The following is a 24,102-nucleotide window of genomic DNA, read 5'->3' on the forward strand; positions in this document are numbered from 1 at the left end:
CTTCCCTGGTGGCGCAGTGGTCGAGAGTCCGCCTGCCGATGCAGGGGACGCGGGTTCGTGCCCCGGTCTGGGAAGATCCCATATGCCACGGAGCGGCTGGGCCCGTGAGCCATGGCCGCTGAGCCTGCGCGTCCGGAGCCTGTGCTCCGCAACGGGAGAAGCCACAGCAGTGAGGGGACCACGTACCACAAAAAAAAAAAAAAAAAAAAAAAAAGGGCAGAGGATCTGAATAGACGTTTTTCCAAAGAAGACACACAACAGGCACATGAAAAGCTGCTCCACATCGACAATAATCACGGAGATGCAAACCACACCTGTTAGAATGACTGTTATCCAAACGACAAGAGATAACAAGTCCTGCTGAAGCTGCGGAGAATAGGGAGCCCTCGTGCACTGTCGGTGGGAATGTAAATTGAAACAGCTGCTGTGGAGAACAACGTGGAGTTTCCTCAGAAGATTAAAAATAGAACTACCATGTGATCCAGCGATTCCACTTCTGGGTATTTACCCAAAGAAAATGAAAACACTAACCCAAAAAGACATCTGCACCCCCATGTTCACTGCAGCATTATTCACAAGAGCTAAGACATGGAACCAACCTAAGTGTCCATCAGTGGATGAATGGATAAAGAAGATGTGGTGGGGGGCTTCCCTGGTGGCGCAGTGGTTAAGAATCTGCCTGCCAATGCAGGGGACACGGGTTCGGGCCCTAGTCCGGGAAGATCCCACCTGCTGCAGAGTAACTGAGCCCGTGCACCACAACTACTAAGCCTGCGCTCTAGAGCTCGCAAGCCACAACTACGGAGCCCGTGTGCCACAACTACTGAAGCCCACGTGCCTAGAGCCTGTGCTCCACAGCAAGAGAAGCCACCGCAATGAGAAGCCCGCGCACCGCAATGGAGAGTAACTCCCACTCGCGGCAACTAGAGAAAGCCCGCACGCAGCAACGGAGACCCAGCGCAGCCAAAAACAAATAAATTAAAATAAATAAATTATAAGAATAAGTTTAGAAATAGTAAAAAAAATTTTTTAAGTGAAATCTTGCCATCTGCGACAACATGGATGAGCCTTGAGGGCATTATGCTAAGTGAAATAAGTCCGACAGAGAAAGACAAATAGTGTATAATCTCACGTGTGGTAGCTAAAAAAAAAAAAAACCCCAAGAAACAGAAAACCCCACCACCAGCAACAATAAAAAAACCCAAGAAACAAAACATAAAGCAAATAAACAACAAAACCCAAAAGACAAAGAAGGAAGCAAACAAAACATCCAAACTCATAGATACGGAGAACAGATGGGTGGCTTCCAGAGGCGGGGGGCAGGGGGTGGGTGAAGTGCATAAAAGAATCAAAAGGTACAGACGTCTAGTTATAAGAGAAATAAATCGTGGGGATGTGATGTACAGCACGGCGACTATAGTTAATAACACCGTGTTGCATATGTGAAAGCTGCTAAGAGAGTAGGTCTTTGAAGTTCTCATCAGAAGAAAAATATCCCCATAACTGTGTTGTGATGGCGGTTACCTAGGTTACAATACAGGCGACTCTTGAGCAGCGTGGGTTTGAAGCGTTTGGCCCACTTATGCGTGGATTTTTTTCAATAAGTACCTGCACTCCAGTACTACAGGATCCGCGGAGCCGTGGCTGAGGTGGGGCAGCTGTAAGTTAACCCGGGATTTCCGAGCCCCACGTTGTTCAAGGGTCTACTGTATATACAAACATGGAATCATTATGTCGTACACCTGAAATATGTACGTATGTCAGTCATACCTCAATAAAAAATTTCAAATTGAAAGCAAAACAGTATCTAAACCATAATGATTATAAGACATAATTGTATTATTTGACAGAAAAGAACTTCTCAAATTAAAAATAATGAAAAAGAAAAAGAAAAACCCAAAAAACTAAGAGTGAAGGCCGGAGCTGCTTGGTAGTTTATAAAGACGCTCTTACGTCCTTCTCTGGAGAAAAAGAGGTGATGGAAGCAGGACGAGGACAGACTAGAGATGCTGAGATTCAGAGGTGTTGGAGTCCAAGCCAAGGTAGCTTTGCTGTGCCAAGATCAGGTCCTGGGACCAAGGGCAGGTCCGGGGGCCAAGGGCAGGGCCCTGGGCTCAAGGGCAGGTCCGGGGGCCAAGGGCAGGTTCTGGGGCCAAGGGTAGGTGGGAAATCTTGACACATAGGGCAGGATATCTGGGTGGAGGCCCCAGGGTTTTTGGCTTCCCAGGCTGCTCTGAAACTTCAGAGGCAGCAAAGTTGGCTCACGTCTCCCTAAGGGGAGCCAGCACTCCCCCCATCTGGAAGGACACCGTGGAGGTCTCCCCAGCAAGGCAACAGGGCCCTGCTCAGCATCTGTCCCACACCTCCCCTGGCTGCCAGGCTGGTGACTAGGGGTAAGTTGCAGCCTCATCGGGTACACGTGAGCCCGGGAGGAGAGGAAGGGGCTAAATGCCAAGGACTTGCAAGAGTGAGCACCTCGACCCAGCCATGGGGAGGGGTGGCTGAGCAACAGGGCCAAACCCGAGCCTGTGACAGGGAGAGGTTATGAGGGCCTTTCTCTTGGGACGTGGGGTTTAATGCCTTGAGGAGCCAGAGGAGGCTGAAACGCACGTGAAAGCGGCTGCGAATCTTCTAAATTTGACGAAAACTCTAACCCGCAGACCCTAGATGCTCAAGCAGAATAAATACAAGACAATTACACCAAGACTCAAACTAATCAAATGGATGCAAATGAGAAACAGAGAAACGCTCTTCAAACCCCCGGAGAAAGACACACTTTCCCTACAGAGCAGCGGAGAAACGCCGCCCAGCTTCCTGTGACAAACCAGAGACAGAGGAACTTGAAAATAAAGGAAGGAAAGAGAAGAAAACTAACCCAAAGCTTGTCAACCTGAACGTGTTGGAGCAAGTCTCGAGGGGCAGAGCACGTGCGGCTGGGTGGCTGCGGCAGGGGGCAGGGGTCACTGGATGGGAAGTGAGAAGGCGTCTGCACAGCATCACCCTGTGAGACTCCAGAAAAGGCACAACTGTAGGGATAGGAAGCAGACACCTGTGGTCATCTGGGCCCAGGGCTGGGGTGCAGTCACCTCCTCGGGGGACTGCAAAGGGACAGGAGGGAACTTTTAAGGTGGAGCAAATGGGCAATGTCGTGATTTCAGTGGTGATTATGCAACGCTCCGTGTATATCAAAGCCATCAAATTGTATAGTTAAATTAGTGAATTTTATTGTATGTAAACTGTATTTCTATAAAGCTCATTAAAAATAAGCTGGTGGCTTCCCTGGTGGCGCAGTGGTTAAGAGTCCACCTGCCAAAGCAGGGGACACGGGTTCGAGCCCTGGTCCAGGAAGATCCCACGTGCCTTGGAGCAACTAAACCTGTGCGCCACAACTACTGAGCCCACATGCTGCAACTACTGAAGCCCGCGCACCTAGAGCCCGTGCTCCGCGACAAGAGAAGCCACCGCAACGAGAAGCCTGCGCACCGCGAAGAAGAGTAGCCCCCCTCGCCGCAACTAGAGAAAGCCCGTGCGCAGCAACGACGACACAACACAGCCAGTTAATTAATTAAAAATAAGCTGAACTCAGACATCAGTCCGCACCTACTGGACCACGCGTGACCTGGTTTCTGCCTGCCTCACTCTGCTGCCCACCCTCCCTCCCTCAAGGCCACTCGGGCCTGGCCTTGCTCCTGTCTGGACTGGCCAGTTCACTCCTGCCTCAGGGCCTTTGCACATTCCGTTCTCTGCCCTGAACACTTACCTGGCTCTTGGTGGGGCTGGCTTTTCCTCCAGAAGGGATAGAATGGAATCCAAACCTCAGCTCAGATGTTGCCCCTCACAAAGGTCTTCCCACCCACCCTGTGTACAGTGCCCGTCCCCACAGGTCTTCCCCATGATTGTTGTCTTGCTGAGGTTACACTTGAAATGGTCTCTTTTGTTTGTTTACCCGCTGATTGTCCAGGATCTTCCTCCCGGACGTTGAGGCCACTGGGGACGGGAACCTTTTATATCTTATTCACGCCCAACGTCTGGACCAGTTCTTGGCACAGAGTACCATGAATAATTCCATAAATATTGGTTAAACGAATATTGACCTGTGTCGGGGCCTTTCTTAAGGAAGTTTAATCAAAGCATCCAAATATCGAACGTGAAAAAGATTACAGCAAATCTCCTGCTTTTCCTTCTCCAGCATCCTGCCCAGAGGATCAGCTCATCAGACCAGGGAGAGTCTTGGGGAGCCGCGGTCACCTTCCTCACAGAGTCCGGGGAGCAGGGCCACCCGACCACCGTGGGGACCCTCTGCCAGCAGCCCCTTCAGGACTTTCACGTCAGTCAATTCAGTCGCGCTGGCACCTAAAGGAGAGTCTTTTTCACTTGATAGGCAGCCCTTTGTTAGGTATGTTAATCTGTGTGTAGCGTTTTCCGTCACATGAAAGAATTCAAATCGTCGCTTTAAAAAACATAAAATACGAGAATAGAATTCTGTCTTCTCCTCATGACACGTGAGCAATTGTACTTGGACGTCTATCTACCTCATGGAGAAAAAATTCTCTAGGTGGCCAAGTTCGGGTGTTTATTGGTTCTCAGGGCCTTGATTACCAAAAACAGCCTCGAGACGCAGCCCCGTTTCCAGCGCATCCTTTGTTTGAGCAGACAGTTGACCTCGGCCCGCTGCAGGGATTTTGCATGTGACCCTTTCTGCTAAGTTGCCTCTGCTTCTCCAAATGAATGGATTCCATCTGGAAATCATGGGATTAATAATTACACTCTAATAAGCTGAAGAAAATTTTTGTGTGTGACTGCCATTTTCTCTGTTTGGTGCATTTTCCCGGGAAAATAATAAAACAACCTCACAAATATATCCAGCAGGGATTTTAAAATTAGCTGGTGCAGTTTCCCCTCCTGAGTCCCTGTGACTCACCTGTACCTCCTGGGGCCCGTCCTGCTGCTGCAATGGACTCAGGCCAGCTCTCTGCCCAAGCTTTGGACTCGGTGCCATCCCTTCCTCTACGTCGTGAGCGTACGGCAAAGCATTACCCGAAAGAAACAGGCAAAAAAGACAGCAGGCTGATGATCTCAGTAGTCGAGTACACGCACCACCCCCACTTTGCAGCTCCCTAGGTTCTACCTAGGGCGTTGTTACCCAGGGAAGTGTTGAGGTGGTGACTCCGGGGGGCAAGCACAGAAGTAGAGTATCTGTACCTTCCAGGGCTAAATGTGCGCTGGCCCTGCTCAGCGCCACACGGGGAGGGCATAACGCCTTCCTGCACTAAACAGGAGGAAGGTACAGCAGCCGCTGCCCTGAGCCCGTAACCAGAGGGCTCTGCACGGATCGTCTGCCGGAGAAGCCGTGTTACCTGTGAAATAAGAGGAAGGGGAGCGAGTGGACGAGTTAAGTAGACCTACAGGGACCAAACGCCTCAGGGTGGAATTTCAGGCTTCCTGTTCATCCCTGTACCCAGGCTCTGGCACCAGGTCCCCTGTCCCGTGCTCTCAGTGCCAGGCCAACGGGGTGGGGCTGTCAGGTATCTGGGTGAAGAGCACAGACCTCACCTGAAATGGACAGAGGCCCTTCATCTGATTGATTTGGAAAGTTTCAGCAAAGTCACACTTGGAGGGTGGGGTTCTGCCTTCCCCCCCAAAAAATCACAGGCATGGAATAAAGATGGGGAATCACCTACACTATTTTCCACAGAAGGGGGGGACCTGAGCACCTACAAGTTAGACTGTTGTCTTCAGTGAAGACAACCCATGAGATCCTCTGTAATGGGCTTCAGCCTTGGGGACTTCCGGTACCCAGGAGACCCATCACTACTCAGCTTCTCCTCTGGCAAATGAATAAAACAAAATCAGGAGAAATTACTTCTCTGAGGCCACACGGCCAGTTAGGAGCAAGACAGGGACTGGTACCAGAGCTCTGACTCTGGGGGCATTTCCTGAATTATCAAAGGGAGGGAAGAAGTGGACCTTCGGTGGGGCTGCCCCGCGTAGGCTTTTCCCCATCCTGAGACGGCTGGAGCTTGTCTGCGTGGAGCGGAAGATGAGGGCCCCGAGACCAACTAGTGACACACATCAGTGGAATGCGACCAAGGCTCAGGAGTGCGACGAGCTAATTCTCAAAAAACTCGAGGAAGGAAAAATGAAAATGCCCATTCTTGAGATCCAAACTGAAGCCAACTAGCAACAAAATAGAACTAAAATAAAGCTTGCAGACTCTGGGGAAGAAATTAAGCATTTTGATTTGAGGTCAGTGAACAGCCGGGCCTCCTAGAGGGAGCTGTGAAGGACGGGCAGTATCACGGGTCCCCCGGGTGTGCAGGTCGCTGCCTTACCTCTTTCTCTGTCCTGGCCTTGAAATGTGCTTCTCTCCAGGGCTCGAGGAAGAAAAGGTGATTCGATGGCACCCAGCACCCAGGGCTACGGCTGAGATGCCTGTATGGGCGTCCTCCGGCGAAACTCAGGGCTAATGTTGTGCTTCAGGTAATAGACGAGGGTGTAGAAAGTGGCGATAATCTGGGTCACCCTGAACTAACTGAATCAGGTGATTCAAGGTCAGCAATATTTCTCAGAGGCTATCAGCACCTGGATCTTCTCAGATCCAAGGAAAGAGCGTGACAGTGAACCCAGAGGAAGCGCTGGAGCCTCGACCAGCACAGAGACCAAAGCTTGGGCCTGAAAGACAGGAGAGCGAGCGCTGTGCGTGCTCCCGAACGCTTCAGGGTCTGACCACACCAGCTGTGCCGGCTTTTGGTGGCTCTGAGCCTAAATTGCCCTGCATTTATTAAGCATCTATCATACACCAGAGGCTCTTAGACACGAGGGCTGCTCTAGAGAAGCAGACAGACTAGATCCTAATCTAGCAGAAGAATAATGAAAACGACCCTCGTGAGGCTAAGGGCCCTCACTCCGTGCCAGGCCCCACTCTCCGCACTTCCTTGTGGGTTAACTCCTCAACCTCCGATCAAGCCTGCGCAGGAGGACAAATGGGAATGTGTCCAGAGACACGCCCAGAGCACACGCTCACACACACAGCAGGGCGGTGCTTCCAAGTACCCAGAGGACGCACCCGAGGGACCAGGGGACCCTCCGGGGGGGCATTTTTGCTGGGACCTGCCTGACTGTCTTAGAGCTCATTGCTGGCTCTAGGAAAGAAGGCTGAGACCCAGCCCCCTTGATCCGTGGCCCTCAGGATTGGGCTAGAAATTCCCAGCAGCAAAGCTCTTTCTTTCTTTTCTTTTCTTTTTTAAAATATATTTATTTATTTATTATTTTTTTTTTTTTGCGGTATGCGGGCCTCTCACTGTTGTGGCCTCTCCCATTGCAGAGCACAGGCTCCGGACGCGCAGGCTCAGCGGCCATGGCTCACGGGCCCAGCCGCTCTGCGGCATGTGGGATCTTCCCGGACCGGGGCACGAACCCATGTCCCCTGCATTGGCAGGCGGACTCTCAACCACTGCGCCACCAGGGAAGCCCTATTTGTTTATTTATTTATGACTGCATTGGGTCTTTGTTGCTGCGCGCGGGCTTTCTCTCTAGTTGCGGTGAGCGGGGGCTTCTCTTGTTGCGGAGCACGGGCTCTAGGTACACAGGCTTCAGTAGTTGTGGCACATGGGCTCAGTAGTTGTGGCTCGCAGGCCTAGTTGCTCCGTGTCATGTGGGATCTTCCCGGACCAGGGCTCGACCCCGTGTCCCCCGCATTGGCAGGTGGATTCTTAACCACTGCGCCACCAGGGAAGCCCCAGCAAAGCCCTTTCTACACTCCCCATCGCCTGCCCCGCACCTGCTCTGGCCAGTGTCAACAGTCACGCACAGGACTCAACCCACTCCAGGACCAGTTTGCCCATTTTTAAGTGTTTTCATGAGACGTTCGTTTTCGGTCGTGACTGGTACCGAGTCCAGAAGTGAATGAATGAGACCAAACGAGAAGAGTTTGTGGTCAGCTTTTTTGGGGAAACTGTGTAGAGTTTTATGTTCAGAAGAGTCACAGTAGAGAATGCGGAGGCCTTGGCTTTCTTGCTGGTTCGCTGGGGGTGGCGGTGGGGTGAGGTAGGGGTGTCGTCTCGTCAGAGCCCAGCCGTCGGCCTGCGGGCAGGTGTGATGGAGCCTGACCCGCCAGGCAGAGAAGTCACTGCGCCCCGCGACCAGAGCGGGGTTCTGACCACAGACCTGCGGGCAGCGAAGCGGCCACGCCTGCTCTCACCGCCCACCCGACGGAGGGTGGGCGAGGCGCAAGCGCCAGGGTCTTGGAAGGAGCTGCCGGTGCTGGGGGGGGGGGCGTCTCGCCCGGTAGAAGCTGAAGGCTTCTGGGGCGCTGGCACCCTCCTCCCCCCGAACCAGCTCCCGAGGACCCGTGACCCCCACAAATAGCCCATCGCAGACTCCGCCCCAGGGACGAGGTTCTGCCGCGCCCGTCGGTCCGCAGGCGCCTGGCCGGCAGCGAGAGGCCGCGTCCACGCGGGTCCTGCGCCTGAGTCGCCTCCCGGACAGACGCGCGGAGGGACCCTTTACGGCCGGCAAGGGCAGCGGCGCCGGGACGGGGAGTGCCGGACCCCCGGCCGGGGCCGCGGGGGTGTGGCGGAGGCGGGAGGGGAGCTGCAGGCGGGGCGGCCGGAGCTGGAGGGGGAGGGCGGGAGGGGGCCGTGCCGCGCGGCGCGGGGCGGGGCGGCTCCGGGCTCGCCGCTCCGTCCGCCCTCGCGCCCGCGCCGCGCGCCCTCCCGCTCCCGCCCTCTTGTGCCGCCGCCGCCGCGGCCGCCGGCTAAGCAACTTCTCGAGCTCCCGCGACCGGCCGGACCCCGGCGCCGCCCCCGGCCCAGCGCCCAGCCGGCCGAGGCCATGGACGCGCTGGCCTGGCTGCTGCCCCCGCTTCTGCTGCTCTGCGCGCAGCAGCACCGCGGCACCAGGTGAGCGAGCGCCGGGTCCGCGCTGCGCCGGGGCCGCCCTCGGTGGGGAGTCCCGCGCCTGCCAAGCCCCGGCTGCCGGGATGGCGCCCCGTGCGAACCCCTGCTCTTCAGGGGCCCGCGTCTTCCCGCACCCACAGGCTCCCACCGTGTCTGTCCCCCATCCCCCCATGACTCCCCCACCCCGTCTCCCCCGCGGGCCCTCCTCTCCGAACTCGCCGCGGAGATGCCCTTGGGCGCGGGCAGCGGCGATGTTCTAGGTTCTGGCAGCCCCGCCGCCCCGGTGCTGTCCGCCGTCCCGGTGCTGAACCCGCGCCGCAGGGCCGGTCGAGGGCGTCAGAGCCGCTCGCAGTTTGCCCCGGTGCCCGGGCTCGCCTGCTGAGCTCGGGTTCCTTGCCCCAGCCGGCACTTGGCCGATCCCTGGCTGGCTGGTGCCCTTCCAGGCGCGGTCTGAGCTCTCAGCAGGGCCCCAGCTTCAGGCAGGAAGAAAGGAGGGGTCCGGAGAACACGGGAGAGGAGGCCGCTCCCCTCCTTCGGGCACCCGCTTCCGTTGCCTTTAGCAGTCTGGGGTGGACAAGAAGGCGCGTCCTCATGGCAGGTGTGGCTGTGGACCTCCCTTCTGGGACCATTTCTAATGCCATCCGACTGCAGGGTATGCGAGTGGGGGAGCCAGGTGCCCCTGGCAGGGGACAGACTCCGGATTTCTTTTTAACTGTCAGGAGAGGGGATGAGGTGCCCCGTCTTCCCCCGCGAAGGCAGAGGCTAAGAAGAAAGGTCCCTGTGCCGAGGCTCCCTCCCTCTGGCTCCCAGGGGCCAGCATGGTCCCAGCTCGCTTTTCGCGTCTCTGCAGACTGGACTTGAGGTGGGCCCCGGGTTGCCCAGCATCCTGACCTCTGAGTCTGGTTACCTGCCATAGGAGTTGTGAGGGGCCTTTTTGAAAATCATCTTGGTGCCAGGGCTGCAGAAAAAAACAGAGCAAAAACATCTCTCCCTGCCCCTTCCCCCCAGCATTCCAGACTTTGTGGTCAACCAACTGATGTCGAAGACTTTAAAAGCCAGAAATTGTTGAACACTGGCCTGTGTTTGGGCTGTAGTCACTCGGACAATACGTAACACGGCTCTGTGTGTGTGTGGTCAGAGCTTACTCGTTGATGGGTGGAGGGCAGAGTCTGGCTTTGGTTGTAGACCTGGCTGTCATGTCACAGTCACAGGCAGTGCCCGTGTGGCCCCTGTCCCGGGGCCTTGTTCTGTATCAAGCCCAATGGGCTGTTCTCCTCTCTCCTCTTCCTGCTTCACGGTCCCAGAAAGGGCGAAGCGTTGAGCTGTGGCTGTGGAGGGATGTGCTGGGGGCCGGGGGTCAGCCGCCGGCTCAGGCCCACAGCTGCGCACCGCAGTTCTGAAATCCAAGTTGCTCTGAGCCCCAAGTGTTAGTCCAAGTTTGACACCAGCACTCAGTTGGCGGCAAAGCCTGCCTTGCTTGTTTTGTCTGTATCCACGCTACTCATGAGGCACATTTATACATTTCCTGCTGGAAAATTCTCCAGACACACCCCTCCCCAAGTCCATGAGTGCGTTATATTGCCTTTCTAAAATCTGCAGTGTTTTGAACTCCTACCCCATCTGGCTCCTGGGTTGTTGGGCGAGGGGTGAGCCTGTCTGCCTGTGTAGGAAGGCTGAGGCCCCGGTTGGGACGAGCGCCTCTGGGCTTTGGGGGCCTTCGGGGCCTCTTTTCCCATCTGCTCTGCATCCCTCCGCTCAGATACCAGGGCAGCAGTGGCTTCTCTTCCCTCGTCCCCACCCCGGGGCGGTGTGAGGGGACATCGGGGCGAATGGAAGGGCCTCTTTGTTGCCGCCCCTCAGCCCAGATCCCGGGGCTCCTGATGGGATAAGAAGGGAGTAGGCCGTGCAGCATTTGTGGGTCGGGTCAAGGCCACGCTTCCCTGAGTCTGAAGATCCGCTCACGCAGCGGCCACCCAAGCTCACCGGCTGCCTACCCGAGTGGGTGGCCTTCCGGGGCTGCTGGCACCTCCGTCTCCCTGGAGAAGCTGTGCCCGCGGCTCCTGCCTCGCCCTCACCTCCCGTGAGCGCAATCGTCGTGGTGTTCGCCTTGGTAACTGAGGTGCCAGCGCTGCAGCGGCTGCTCTAAAAGCAGAGCTGTCAGGGATCCGTGGGCTTCGTGCGCGCAGGGTCCGGGGTGGGGGGGTGGGAGGATCCTGGGGGTGGTGCCTGCTGCCTCGTTCAGCTACACCCACCTTCCCTTTCCATCCCCAGGGGCACAGGCAAGTGACAGGGCTGGGGCTTCTCTCAGGGGGGCCAGGAGAGGGCGGGGGGCCTGACGGCACCCAGGAGCAGCCCCGGGAGGGCGGAAGCTGCCTGTGATTTCACGGCACCTGCTCTGTCCCATGAGCTTGAGCCTGGTGTGTCTCTGAGCTTCTGTTCCTCTAATGAAACCCCAACCCTAGGCCACCGCCGGCTTCCAGGGCCATCAGAGGAGTTAGATGCTCCCTCCCGGAACGCGGGTCAGAGTCCCAACATTCTGACCCCATGCAGAGCCCCCCATGGACCAGGTGCCCCGCCTGCCCCACTGACTCTACCTGAACCAGTGGAGGAGGGTAGGGCCGTCCAGGACCCAGAGCACCATATGGCCCCGCCTCCAGCCCCCGCATCCCTTCACAGCTGCAGAACCGGCCACCTTGTCCCAGGTGAGATGTGGCACCGCAGGCGGCTGTTCCCTTCTCACCCCTGGAGACGGCAGAGCTGAGAACCCACCAGTGTCCTGACACTTTCAGGCGAGCTTCATGGTGGGCGCTGCCCTTGCCCTTGCCTCTGTGCCCCTGAGCGTGTGTGAGGCCCTGGCCCAGGACAGGTGTGCTCACCTGTGCCACCAGCCCAAGGCCGGGAAGGGTGGTGTCTCCTGACGGCCTGGCTCCAAGCAGGCCGGCCGCTGGGCCGGTCCAAAAATAAAGCCTCATTCCAATCCCTTTGCGTCTGACCTTCAGGGTGAACTCCGTTTGCATTTTTAATTGTGCTTTACTTGGGGCCAGGGCTTCATTTAATTCCTTCTTTTACTTTGTTACCAAAGCACCTGCCCTGTCTACACGCTCTACCCAGCCTTCACCTGGAGGGACCCCGTGGGCCTGCGGGGAGGGCGGGTTTCGCAGGCCTCACTAGCTGAGGACCTCCTGGGTCACGTTCAGCCTTCCTCATGGGCCGGTATGTGGAGCAGACGAGGGGCCCTGGTGCCCTTGCCGGCGTTTCCCAAGCCCCAGCGGCCCGAGGCCTTCTTGAAGCCCCTGAGAGGACGGCGTCCCGGGGCCAGTCCAGCTGGATGCCGAGCCCCACCAACTCAGCGGCAGAACTTGCTCCCGGCCCCTCCCTCCACTGACCCTCCCTCGGTCTGGACCAGGCCCCTTTCTGTCTCCATGGCCCGTCCAGCCCATCATCCCCCCAACCTCCACGATGGCCCCCAGTTTATCCCCCCTATTCCCTCAGGACACTTCCCATGCCCCTCCCTCACAGGCATCCAGGTTTAATCTAATTAATCGAGCAGCTCCTTGTTCGGAGTGCCGGTTTCCCCTTGACCCCGGATGAGCCCCACGGTCCCCCCTCCACACTCTCGGCCCCATGCCTGCCACCGCCCTGCAGGCCCCTCCCAGACCCCACCGCGTGGAGCCCTCGGCTGCCTCCTGCCTCTTGCCTCGGCCCAGACTCACTTTCTTTCTCTTTGGGCTGTGATGTCACTTTCTCGGGGAGGCTGTCCCTTTCTCCCCAGCCAGAGGGCTCCTGACCTCCCCTTCCTGTGACCGTCTTCATGCTCAAAGCCCCTTGCTTTGCCACCCCTTGCAGACGCTGACCTCTGGCCGCGACTGTCCTGGCCCGGCTCAGTCACATCTCTGGAACAGGGCGTCACCAAGGGTCACACTAGCCAGATGGAGGCGTGGATGAATAAATGCGTGATCAGGACAGCTTCCTTCAGGGGCCCGGGGCAGGGCCAGGAGAGGGATGGGGGTTCAGTGGAGGTGGGGGGAATCAGCGTGGGGACATGGGGGGTCAGAGTTAGCGCTGGAGCAAGAGGTGGGGACAGATGACAGAGGGTCTGGAGGGTCAAGCGGGCGTCTAAGAGGGCGAGGCTGGAGTGCAGGAGTCGGGGGCAGTAGCAGCTGGAGGCAGGCAGGAGGCTGGGGCCATGGCGGCGGGGGACGCAGTCTGCGGTGGCCCAAGTGGCGGGTGGTGGGGGGGCACGGCACAGGCTGCACCGACAGGCTCAGCGGTAGCCGGTCCCACGTCCGGAGGGTAGGGGTGGGGCGGCCAGCGGCAGCACCGCGGGAGCCCAGAGGGGTCAGCGGTCTCGTCACGGTGGCCAAAACGGCCCAGAGTGGGGCGCCTGGGCACGCGGCTACGCCGGACTCTGGGGAGAGGAAGGAATGGCCTCAGAGCTCCCGGCCGCTCTGCACCCACACCCTGGCGCATCGGCTCCCCTGCGGGCTCTGGATGGGCTCGGGCCCCAGGTGCCCTGGAGGCCTTCTCTGCCCACTGGGGACAGCAGTGATTCAGAGGAAAACAAGAGGCTTCCTCCTGAATGTCCCTCCTCGTTCCCTGCTGTCAGGTTTAGGAGAAATCCTGCCCGCCCCACCCCCCACCTGCCGTGGCCTGGAGGAGCAAGGGTGTGTGAGGTTCCCGGGGCTGCTGTAACAAGCGACCACAAGCTGGGGGACTTAAGACAGGGGGGATTTATTCTCTCGTAATTCTGGAGGCCCGAAGTCTGAAGCCAAGGTGTCGGCAGGGTCCATGCCTCTCTGCAGCCTCTGGTGCTGCCGGAGTCCCTGGTGTCCCTCGGCTTGTGGCCGCATCACTCCATCCCTGCCTCGGTGGTCACGTGGCTTCTCCCCGTGTGTCCATTTCCTTTTCTTCTAAGGACACCAGTCATGGATTTAGGGCCCACCCTAGTCTAGCATTTCATCTTAACTAATTACGTCTGCAAAGCCCCTGTCTCCCAATAAGGTTCCATTCTGGGGTTCTGGGTGGACATGAATGTGGGGGCGCTGTTTCCCAGAGGGCGAGCAGAAGAAGGGGGATGGGCAGAGCCACTGGGGGGCTTCCAGCAGTCGGCGTGTGCGGGCCACGAGACGCCTGTGTCGTTGGGTCCCCGTGCGGCCCCACCAGGGACAAACACGACCAGCACAGGCTGTCGGTGAGGTTAATCTGAAACCAGGGTGCGTGGCCCCCAGCTGCTCCGGGGTCAGGCTAAGCCCCGGAGGCACGTGGCAATTTGGGGAGATCTGGAGACTGCCTGGGAAGGGACAGAGAGCAGGAGGCCGGCCTGCAGCCTCCCCACGGGCCCTCGGCCTGGACCCGGGTCCCGGATTTGGGACCTCACCCGCTGTCTCCCTCTCCCCAGCCTCCAGCCTCCTGGTCACACGTCTTTTCTCCCAAGTCACCTCCTACAGGACACATTGCCCTCAGAAGCTGAAAGGGAGGCCATGTGCTCTTGTTGGGGGACCCCAGGGGTGGGGATGCTGGGTGGTTATGGAGGGAGCCGGGGGCCTCTGCCTGACCTGGGTGGCCTCCCTCAGGGCCGAGTGAGTAGGATGTAAGCCGAGCATAGAGGCCAGTGGAAGACGTCCAGGAGTCCTGGGCTCTGCACCTCCGGGGCCTCCCTGTGTCCGGCGTGAGTTCCTGGGACTGGTCAGGTCCAGCCCGCAGGGCCTCCCCCCTGTCCACCCCTGGCCTAGGTGCCCAGGACAGGCTCTGTCCCTGGCACCCTGCCTGTGACCAGAGGGCCTTGCGTTTCCAGGGCGATGAATGACATTGGCGACTATGTCGGCTCCAACCTGGAAATATCCTGGCTCCCCAACCTGGACGGTTTGATAGAGGGCTACGCCCGCAACTTCCGGCCTGGCATCGGAGGTGAGAGTGGCCGTCGGGCTCGGGCAGACCCTGGGTCCAGTGTGGGTGTGAGCCCTGCTTGGCTCTGGGCTGGCGCAGAGGCCCGCTCCCCTGAGGGGTGTGCCCGAGCTCCTGCACCAGCCCCCAGGGAAACGGCTAGGAAGGTGGATCTGCTCAGGCCTCAGGCTGGTCTGCACCAAGACGGCCTTCCCTGCAAAGCCCCTGGCTGTTCCCTGTCCCGCCTTCTGGGGAATTCGCTGGCCTGGCTGAGCGGCCGGGGGTGCTGGGCCCTGGCCTCAGCCCCACCTGCCTCGGGCCTGGCTCCTTCCTCGCAGGCCCCCCTGTGAACGTGGCACTCGCCATCGAGGTGGCCAGCATCGACCACATCTCTGAGGCGAACATGGTAGGTCCCACCGGCCTCCGCCCCGCCCCCGGCCGCGTGCCCTAGGAGCGAGCGGAGGGGCTGACGGCCGGGCCTCTGCGTCCCCCCACCCCCACAGGAGTACACCATGACGGTGTTTCTGCATCAGAGCTGGCGCGACAGCAGGCTGTCCTACAACCACACCAATGAGACTCTGGGCCTGGACAGCCGCTTCGTGGACAAGCTGTGGCTCCCTGACACCTTCATCGTGAACGCCAAGTCCGCCTGGTTCCACGATGTGACGGTGGAGAACAAGCTCATCCGGCTGCAGCCCGACGGGGTGATTCTCTACAGCATCCGGTGAGCCCAGCCGGCTGCCTGCCCACCCACCCCCCACGGAGCGCACCGCTGGGAGCTGGGGGGATGGGGGGTGGGGGGTGGCGGTATTTATATCCCCCGGCAACCAGCAGCTGCGCAGGAAGCCGAGGTTGCTGGCCGGAAGCCAGCAGAGGCCGCTATTTGGCTAACGCGTGCCCTCGTCTTTTTAAATTGAGGTGAAGTGCACATAACATCAAATCAAGCATTTAAAAGTGAACAATTCCGCGATACTTAGCACATCCCCCATGTTGTGCAAACATCACCTCTACCCACTCGCAATACATTTCACCCGAAAGGAGACCCTGTGCCCGTTAGCAGTCACTCCCCATCTCCCGTCTCCAGCTCTGCAAACTGCCAATCGGCTTTCTAGCTTCATGGATTTGCCTATTCAGCACATTTCACACAAAAGTAATCATACGCTACGTGACCCCTTGAGTCTGCTTTTTTTCACTTAGTGTAGTGTTTTCGAGATTCATCTATGCTGTGACATTTATCAGAATTTCCTGCCTTTCGATGGCAGAGTGACATTCCATTGCATGGATACGCCAGTTTTGTGTATCTGCTCCTCCGTGGACGGACAGCTGTGCTGGTTCCACATTTGACTGTTGTGAGCTGTGCTGCTGTGAACACACGTGTACGTGTATCGGTTTGAATGTGTGTTTTCTGACACACGCCTTTTAAAAGTGGACTTAATTGCCAACACTTTAAAGATCAGGAGATTTACATAAGAATCTAAATTCTCTTGGAAAACCAGCACACTTGGCAACACCAGCCTTTTCCCAGGCTGCATGGTCAGTGGGGACGCCTAGAGGCCGTCCCCAGGGGCAGACCAGGGGGCTCAGGCTGGACCCGCCTTCCTGGCCGCAGGCTTAGCCAGCCAGCTGTTCTGAAGGACGAGGAAAGTGAGTGAAATCCGGTTCTTGATCCCCGAAGACTCACAGAGATCTGTAACGTGGCCACAGTTTCCAGTTTCCACCCAAATGCCGGCAGCTTGCCGGCAAGACCAAAGGCAGCCTGCTGCCGCCCCGTGAGGAGGCCGTGCTGGCCGGGTGCAGGAGCGTCTCTGCCATGTTGGGCCAGAGAGACGCCGGCTGCCGGGGGCTGGCCTCATCCCGGGGACCCACCGGTGTGTTGTCTGGGCAGAATCACCTCCACGGTGGCCTGCGACATGGACCTGGCCAAGTACCCCATGGACGAGCAGGACTGCATGCTGCACCTGGAGAGCTGTGAGTGCGGGGCGGCGCGGGGGCGGGGCGCAGGGCGGGGGCGGGGCAGAAACAGAAGGAAGAGAAGGAAGAGAGGGGGCCGGAAGGCCCTCCTGCTGCGGGTCAGCGCCCTGCCCAGGACGGCCGGCCCTGGAGGCCAGACAAGACGTGTGCCTGTGTCACTGGGCCACGCCTGGCAAGGGCGACCTGCCCTTTGGCCAGCTCATCTGGCCTTGCCCACCTTTCCGAGGTGCCAGGCGTGGTCCCAGGCCTCCTTGCTCCCTGCCTCTGTGTATCGAGCTCCCAGCACAGGCAGGGCAGTCCTGCGAGGGCTGCCAGGGGCTGGGGAGGGGGCGCCAGGCTCTGCGGCCCATGTGGGCTCTCCTGCAGACGGCTACTCGTCCGAGGACATCGTCTACTACTGGTCTGAAAACCAGGGGCAGATCCACGGGCTGGACAGGCTGCAGCTAGCGCAGTTCACCATCACCAGCTACCGCTTCACCACGGAGCTGATGAACTTCAAATCGGGTAACGCGGCCTCTCGCGGCCTCTTCCTTGTGAGCCCCGCTGGTGGTTTTCTAGTGCTTTCCGCAGAGCCACTAGCCGGCCCCGAGGGCCCCCTGAGGCTGCAGCTGGAAAACCGCTGGTCGGCGCAGGCTGTGCCTGGCCCAGCCGCCCGGGACGAGCCCTAGTGCGGGCCCGGATCAGGTTTCCTCCGCCTTACTCCTCGCTTCTTCATTGCTTCCCGGGGTTTGAGGGGTGCCGGGGGGCTCCAGGGCCAAGCCTGTGTTGTCTCCCGGCCCCTCCCGCCCCTGCTGCCCGGTCATCGGAGCCAGCGAGCCCAGGCTGGCTCCTTCCTCGAGCTGGGCTGTGCACAAGCAGGGCAGGAGAGGGGTGCACTGCGCTCTGGGAGGGGCCCGCGGGCCAGAAACAAGGCCGGAATCTTTCTCCTCCCCCTCCTCTGGTGGCCCTGCCGCAGGGCCGGACCCTCTCCTGACCCATCAGGCTGTGGGGGGAGGTGGGCACAAGGGTCTTCCTCTCTTTGGAGGCCGGCAGTGGCCCCAGTTCCCGCTCAGCGCCCCTCTCCCCGAGCACTGCCCTGGGTGGTGGGCCTGGTGCTAACGGGGGTCTCCGGCAGCCGGCCAGTTCCCCCGGCTCAGCCTGCACGTCCACCTCCGGAGGAACCGGGGCGTCTACATCATCCAGTCCTACATGCCCTCCATCCTCCTGGTCGCCATGTCCTGGGTCTCCTTCTGGATTAGCCAGGCCGCAGTGCCCGCCAGGGTGTCTCTAGGTACGGGGCCCTGGCCTCTCCCCCCGCGGGAGCTGGTGGAAGGAGGGAGTCTGGGAGCAGGGCCCTAACCCCACCTGTCCTGAGCACAGGCCTTGCCTTGCAGTCCCTCGGGCCCACTGTCCTGGGGCAGTGGCCAGCCGGGCCGGGCCTGGTGACAGGAGCCTGACCTGCACCCGGGTGGGTTCCAGTAATGGCACCACCTGTTCCCACAGGCATCACCACGGTGCTGACCATGACCACACTGATGGTCAGTGCCCGCTCCTCCCTGCCGCGGGCGTCGGCCATCAAGGCGCTGGACGTGTACTTCTGGATCTGCTACGTCTTTGTGTTTGCCGCCCTGGTGGAGTACGCCTTCGCCCACTTCAACGCTGACTACCGGAAGAAGCAAAAGGCCAAGGTCAAGGTCAAGGAGCAGAGGGTCGAGGTGAGGCTGGGGGTGGAGTGGGGTTCTCACGTTCAGGACGAAGGACAGCGCCCCCGCCCAGCACCAGGGAGGGTCAGCGTTGCCTGCGGGGCAGGGGGCACTTTTTCCTGTGCTCAGCCTGGGACCTGCTCTCCCAGTAGAGCCGCTGGCCTGGGCCGGGGGTCCTGCCCCTCGCTCGCCAGCCACTCAGCCCGCCCCTCCCCCTCCCCACACAGATGGACGTGAAGAATGCCATCGTGCTCTTCTCCCTTTCGGCCGCGGGCGTCACCCAGGAGCTGGCCGCGTCCCGCCGGCAGTGCCGCGCGCCCGGGAACCTCATGGGTTCCTACAGGTCGGTGGAGGTGGAGACAGAGGAGACGAAGAAACAGGGGCCCCAGGGGGGCCTCCGTGCGCTTTTCAAGCCCATCGACGCGGACACCATCGACATCTACGCCCGTGCCGTGTTCCCCGCGGCCTTCGCCGCCGTCAACGTCATCTACTGGGCCGCGTACGCCATGTGAGGCCGGCTTCGCAGGTCCCATGCCCGGGACCTCCTGGGGGAAGGACCCCCGGGGCGCTCTGCGTGTTTCACAGGGGGGAGGACCACGGGCCACATAAAAGGAGAGGAAGGCCTCAGCCTCGCTCAGCACCCCCAGGCTCTGTCCCCACCCTCACCCAGACCCCTGGTCTTTAGAAGACGGCCCAGCAGCCCAGCCTCCTGACCTGGGAGCCAGGCAGGCACCGGGCCCCAGGGAGCTTTGCGTCTGACTCGGAAAAGGATCCTGATTCTGGGACTTAGCTCTGTGGGTTTGGACCACGGAGGGGGAGGAGGCCGGGCATGGAAGGTACGCATCTTCTCGGTGAGAAAGCGGGAAGGCCTTTGGTCCCAGCATGAAATAAAACGGAGCCTTTGGCCGCTGCTTAAATTCACTGTGACCTCCTCTGCTGGAGCCTGGAAGGCTCTCCTCCCACTAGCTCGACGGGCTCAGGACAGAGGGACTTGGGGACCGAGACTTGAGGACAGAGGGGCTGGGGGGAGGCACGGGGGCTGGAAGAGTCACTCACCCCCAGTCCCTCGGGTGCATGGCCGGGGGTGCCATCTCAGTGCCTTCTGTACGTGGTGATGGGAGAACAGAGACAACCAGGTCCCCATGAATACCCCGCCCCCTCCCACATCTGCTGCCACCACAGGGCGCCAGGGTCGCAGCTCTCAGCAAGGGGCCCGGCTCACCCCTGCACCAGAGCAGGGCAGGTCCTCACACTCAGAGGGGACAGAGGCGACTAGAGCGGCACCTGTGCAGCCAAGCTGGGTCGGGAACGCCAGGCCCCGCGCTCTGCTGTGATCAGCCGGGCCACGACCCCGCTGGCCCTGAGGTGCCCCCGCAAACCACCTCGAGGGGCATGTGACGGTGACTTTGTGGGAATCAGAAAGTGTGCCCTGCTGGGCCACCTGCCCAGGGTGTGCTCTGTCCCCAGGCCACGGGAGCAGGCGCTGGGGATGCTCACCCACTGCAGGGCTTAGCTGGCAGAGTGACCCCTGAGGCCAGGTGGTCCAGCCAGGGCTGCAGGGCCCAGCGGCCCCCCGCGGGAGCAGCCGTGTCTGAGGCCTGCCTCCCGCCCAGGGCTCACACCTCGAGCTCAAAGGCCCCTTACCTCCTGAGGACGCCTCCTTGCGCCAGGCTGCCCCTTGGGCCCCCGCTCTAAAGGGCTAGGCTGCAGGGCTGGGCAGGCTCGTCCCAGGGGGCAGGACCGCCCAGGGAGCAGGGCCTCCGGGCCCCAGAGTGACTGACGTGGGAGCAGCAGAAAGCAGGTGGCCGAGATGCGGCAGAGCCCGGATCTGGGTCGGCCAGGGCCCCAGGCCATGCCTGGCCAGCTCTGACAAGAGGCCAGTGACGCCTCTTTCTCCCCTTCCCAGATGGGCGCCCTCTGGCCTGTGTGTCTGCAGCAGCGTCCCTGCTCCCTCCTCCTGGAACACGGAGAGTGGCCCGGGGATGGGACGTCCAGGCCCCGATGGCGTCCTGAAGCTACTGGGCTGGGCCCGAGACCGCCCACAGCACCCCCGCCCCTGGCACCCGGGGTCCTGCCCTAAGGCCTGCCTTCCACTGGGGCCTCTGGCGGATGCGCGGGTGGGTTCAAGGTTCCCGGAACTGCTGTGCTCACCTGGGTCCGCTGCCAGGACCCTGCCCGCCCCGGGGCCCGCCTCCCCCCCGCCTTCTTCACGGCTCGCAGGCTGCCCTCCTTCTGCTGTGCGGTACCCACAGGGAGCTATTTCGAGCTGGGCTTTGTGGCCGCCTTGGGCACCCACGCAGCGAGGCCCGCCCGGGCAGGAGCCTTCACTCAATTCTGCAACCGGCAATCACTCCCTCTAGCCTGCAGGCTGCTATTTCTGCCCACATGTTTACAGGGCCAGGAAGAGGGACGGGAAGGGCTGATGCTCTTGAAATGCGAGTTCTATTCCGGCGCTGATGACACGAGCAGATTGAAGGCCAGGGCGGATCAAGGTTCGCAGCTGAGAGGAGCTGGCTTGGGCAGGGGTGGCAGCGCTTCCTGAGCCGGGGCACCGGGGCCAGGTGGCCGGGTGGGGCGGTGGCCTGGGCTCTGCGTGCGCCTCATTCCAGCAGGGACGGTCTTTGGGGGCTGTCAGCTTCCTTGTCTGTGTTCTCCTGTGGAGGCCCACGTAGACTCCTAAATGCTCCCCTGAGCCTGGGACAGCTTCTTCCCCGAGGCTGGAGGAGGCAGGGCCCCAGGTCCCTTCCGTCCCCTGTAGCAGGGGGAAGACCAGCACTGACCCCTCCCCCTTCCAGTGGGGCACAGGCCTCACCGTGGGCAGCCCACACCTGGGGGCGTCGTTTGGGTTCCCTCAAAAGCAGAGCTTGAGACAAGGACCTGGTAGAGGAAGTTTATTTGGGGGGAAATTAGTTTCCTGGAGTGGCCGTAGCAAAGTGCCACAGGCTGGGAGGCTTAAAGCAACAGAAATTCAGGGAATTCCCTGGTGGTCCAGTGGTTAGGACTCTGCACTTTCACTGCTGTGGCCTGGGTTTGATCCCTGGTTGGGGAACTAAGATCCCACAAGCCACACAGCACGGCCAAAAAAGAAGAGAAAAAGATAAAAGAAGAACTCATGCTCTTACAGTTCTGGAGGCCAGGAGTCTAAGATGCAGGTGTGGGCAGGCTGGGCTCCTGGGTGCTCTGACGGCAAGCCTGTCCCTGGCCTCTCCCCAGTTCCTGGCACTGTTGGCAATTCCTGGCGCCCCTCGGCTTGATGGACGCATCACCCCGTCTCTGCCTCTGTCAGCACGTGGCTTCTCTCTGTGTGTCCCTCCTCTTCTCGTAAAGGCACCTGTCGTCGGATTTGGGGCTCCGTAATCCAGGGTGACTTCACCTTAACTAATTATAGCTGCAAAGCCCCTATTTCCAAATAAGGTCACATTCTGAGGTTCTGGGTGGACGTGAATTGGGGGGGACGCCGTTTAACCCAGTACGGAGGGTGACACCCCAGATGCAGGAGCAGGGTGTCGGGAGCACGGAGGAGGGAGGGAAAGTCTACAAGGAAGCAGTGACTCGGCTGCTACGAGGCAGCAGCCACCAGGTCCCATTCCACTGGGGACCCCTGCAGAGCCCTGGGGAGCGGGCCCCGAATAGTCCTTTCTTTAAAAAATTCATTTATTTATTTGGCTGAGCCGGCTCTCAGTTGTGGCACGCGGGATCTTTAGTTGCTGCATGCGGACTCTTAGTTGCAGCACGTGGGATCTAGTTCCCTGACCAGGGATCGAATCCGGGCGCCCTGCATTGGGGGTGTGGAGTCTTAGCCACTGGACCATCAGGGAATTCCCCCAAATTGTCCTTCTGAAGAAGAAGGGTCTGGGGCTTTACCACCAACTCCCACCCCCAGGGCTGAAGGGCACCCCTGACGCTCTGGAGGGCGCAGGAGACGCTGCACCTTACACTGGGGGCAGCTGCCAGAAGTCACCCCCACGGCGCTCACGCCTGCTCAGGGTGGCACTGGTCCTTCAGGGTGGCAGCTCTCACGGCAACAGCAACAAATGACAAGGACGTTTAGTGGAACGAGCCACAGTCCGTGCCACGGCTGTGGCCAGCCTGGGGCCATGATAAGAGGCATCCTCCCCCTGCCCCGCACCGTCCCTGGCCGGCACTTCTGCTCGCTAAGGTCACCTCTTGGTGCAGTGACCCACGCTGTATGAGGGCTGGTGCCACCTCTCGCAGACGGTCCACCCCTAGTCACAGGTGAGCTCCCACATCAATAAACTGTCCCCTGTCCAGCCTTATGTCCACCCCCGCCCCCCAATCCAACACCTTCCACAGCTGCTCCCACACGGCCAAGCACGTGTGAGCCGCGAGCCACAGGTTCTCCATACATACGCCCGCTCAGGCTGTTGGGACTCCGTCCCGGCTGTCGGTCTGGATGCAGTGAGGGAAGGCGGTGGGGGGTGGGTAAGAGTCTGAAGAGCGTGAGAGGTGGGGTGGGTCGTGTCCCCCAGGAGATGTGTTAAGTCCTCCTTTCTGGTACCTGTGTGTGTGATATTGGATATAGGGTCCTTGAAGATGCAGTTAAGATGTGGGTTTAGATGAAGTCCTACGGGATCAGGGTGGGCCTTAGATCCAACCCCTAGTGTCCTTATTTACAAAGAGGACACAGTGAGACAGGGAGACGCCTTGTAGAGACAGAGGCAGAGAGGTGTCTACAAGCCAAGGAGCCCAAGGATGGCCAGGAAAGCACCAGAATCTAGGGAGAGGCTGGCAGGGATCCTCCCTGCTGCCTGGAGAAGGAACCAGCCCTGCCCACACCCTCATCGTGGGCTTCTGGCCTCCAGACTCTGGGAATAGATTTCTGCTGTCTTAAGCACCCCTCCGGTTTGTGGTCCTTTGTTACAGCATCCACAGAAAACTCATACAACAAGCACCCTTTGGCAAAGGCATCCATCTCAGATGTACTTTTAGGGACCCCTGACAAGGGAAGCCTCTTTCCCACAAACAAGCGGGATACAACTCGGGGGTACGAGACCCTCAGGTGAACTCACTCCTAAGGACCCCGCACCTCAGGCACTATTCCCCCCCATCAGCGTCCTGATCTCAACTCGAGAGGCCTGGCGAGGCGCGCGGGCCGTCCTCGGGGGGGTCTGTCGCCTCACCTAGGATTGGACCTGGGGCCTGACGGTCAGCACCCCCCGCCATCTTGCTGCAGGAGACAGGGTGGCCTGGAGAACTTTCTGGCTCTCCCCGCCTGCCCTGAGGCCACGGTCGGCTCCAGAGGCAGCAGAGGGAGGTATGCAGGCCTCCTCTCACCTCCCATGTTCCACCAGCGAAGCCAGGCTGTTGTCATGACACCACTGAGTGGCAACCCCACGACTCTTCCAAGACCCAAAAGCAGCATCTGTGCGAGGACTTCAGTGTCCGGGGTGACCTTGGGAAGTGACCCCAGGACACAGGAGCAAGCAAGGTGGGGAGATGGAGGAGGAAAAGCCAGTGGAGTGCGGTTACTGAGCTGTCTCTGCAGGGTGGGGTTTCCATCCCCGGAGCCCCTCTGAGGGGCCCCTCGCCACGGTCCCCTGAGGATGGATCAGCCGGGTCCCCTCCCCCCACACCCACCCCCGGCCGAGGGCTGCCCCCCCCCCCCCCCAGGACATTAAGCCTCCACCCTTTCAGGCTGCCCCACCTCA

The 24,102-nt window shown here is 59.9% G+C and overlaps 1 protein-coding gene across 1 annotated transcript; it reads left to right on the forward strand.

Moving 5' to 3' along the window:
- The first annotated feature begins 8,689 nt into the window (after window positions 1–8,689).
- Window positions 8,690–19,340, forward strand: GABRD (gamma-aminobutyric acid type A receptor subunit delta). The gene is made up of 9 exons (XM_065885173.1): window positions 8,690–8,900; window positions 14,692–14,804; window positions 15,119–15,186; window positions 15,284–15,504; window positions 16,666–16,748; window positions 17,118–17,255; window positions 17,866–18,021; window positions 18,234–18,445; window positions 18,661–19,340. The coding sequence occupies exons 1-9, from the start codon at window positions 8,833–8,835 to the stop codon at window positions 18,943–18,945; spliced, it is 1,344 nt and encodes a 447-aa protein (XP_065741245.1). The 5' UTR covers window positions 8,690–8,832; the 3' UTR covers window positions 18,946–19,340.
- The last annotated feature ends 4,762 nt before the right edge of the window (window positions 19,341–24,102 follow it).

This window comes from Phocoena phocoena, chromosome 1 (assembly GCF_963924675.1).
Source record: "Phocoena phocoena chromosome 1, mPhoPho1.1, whole genome shotgun sequence".
NCBI lineage: Eukaryota > Metazoa > Chordata > Mammalia > Artiodactyla > Phocoenidae > Phocoena > Phocoena phocoena.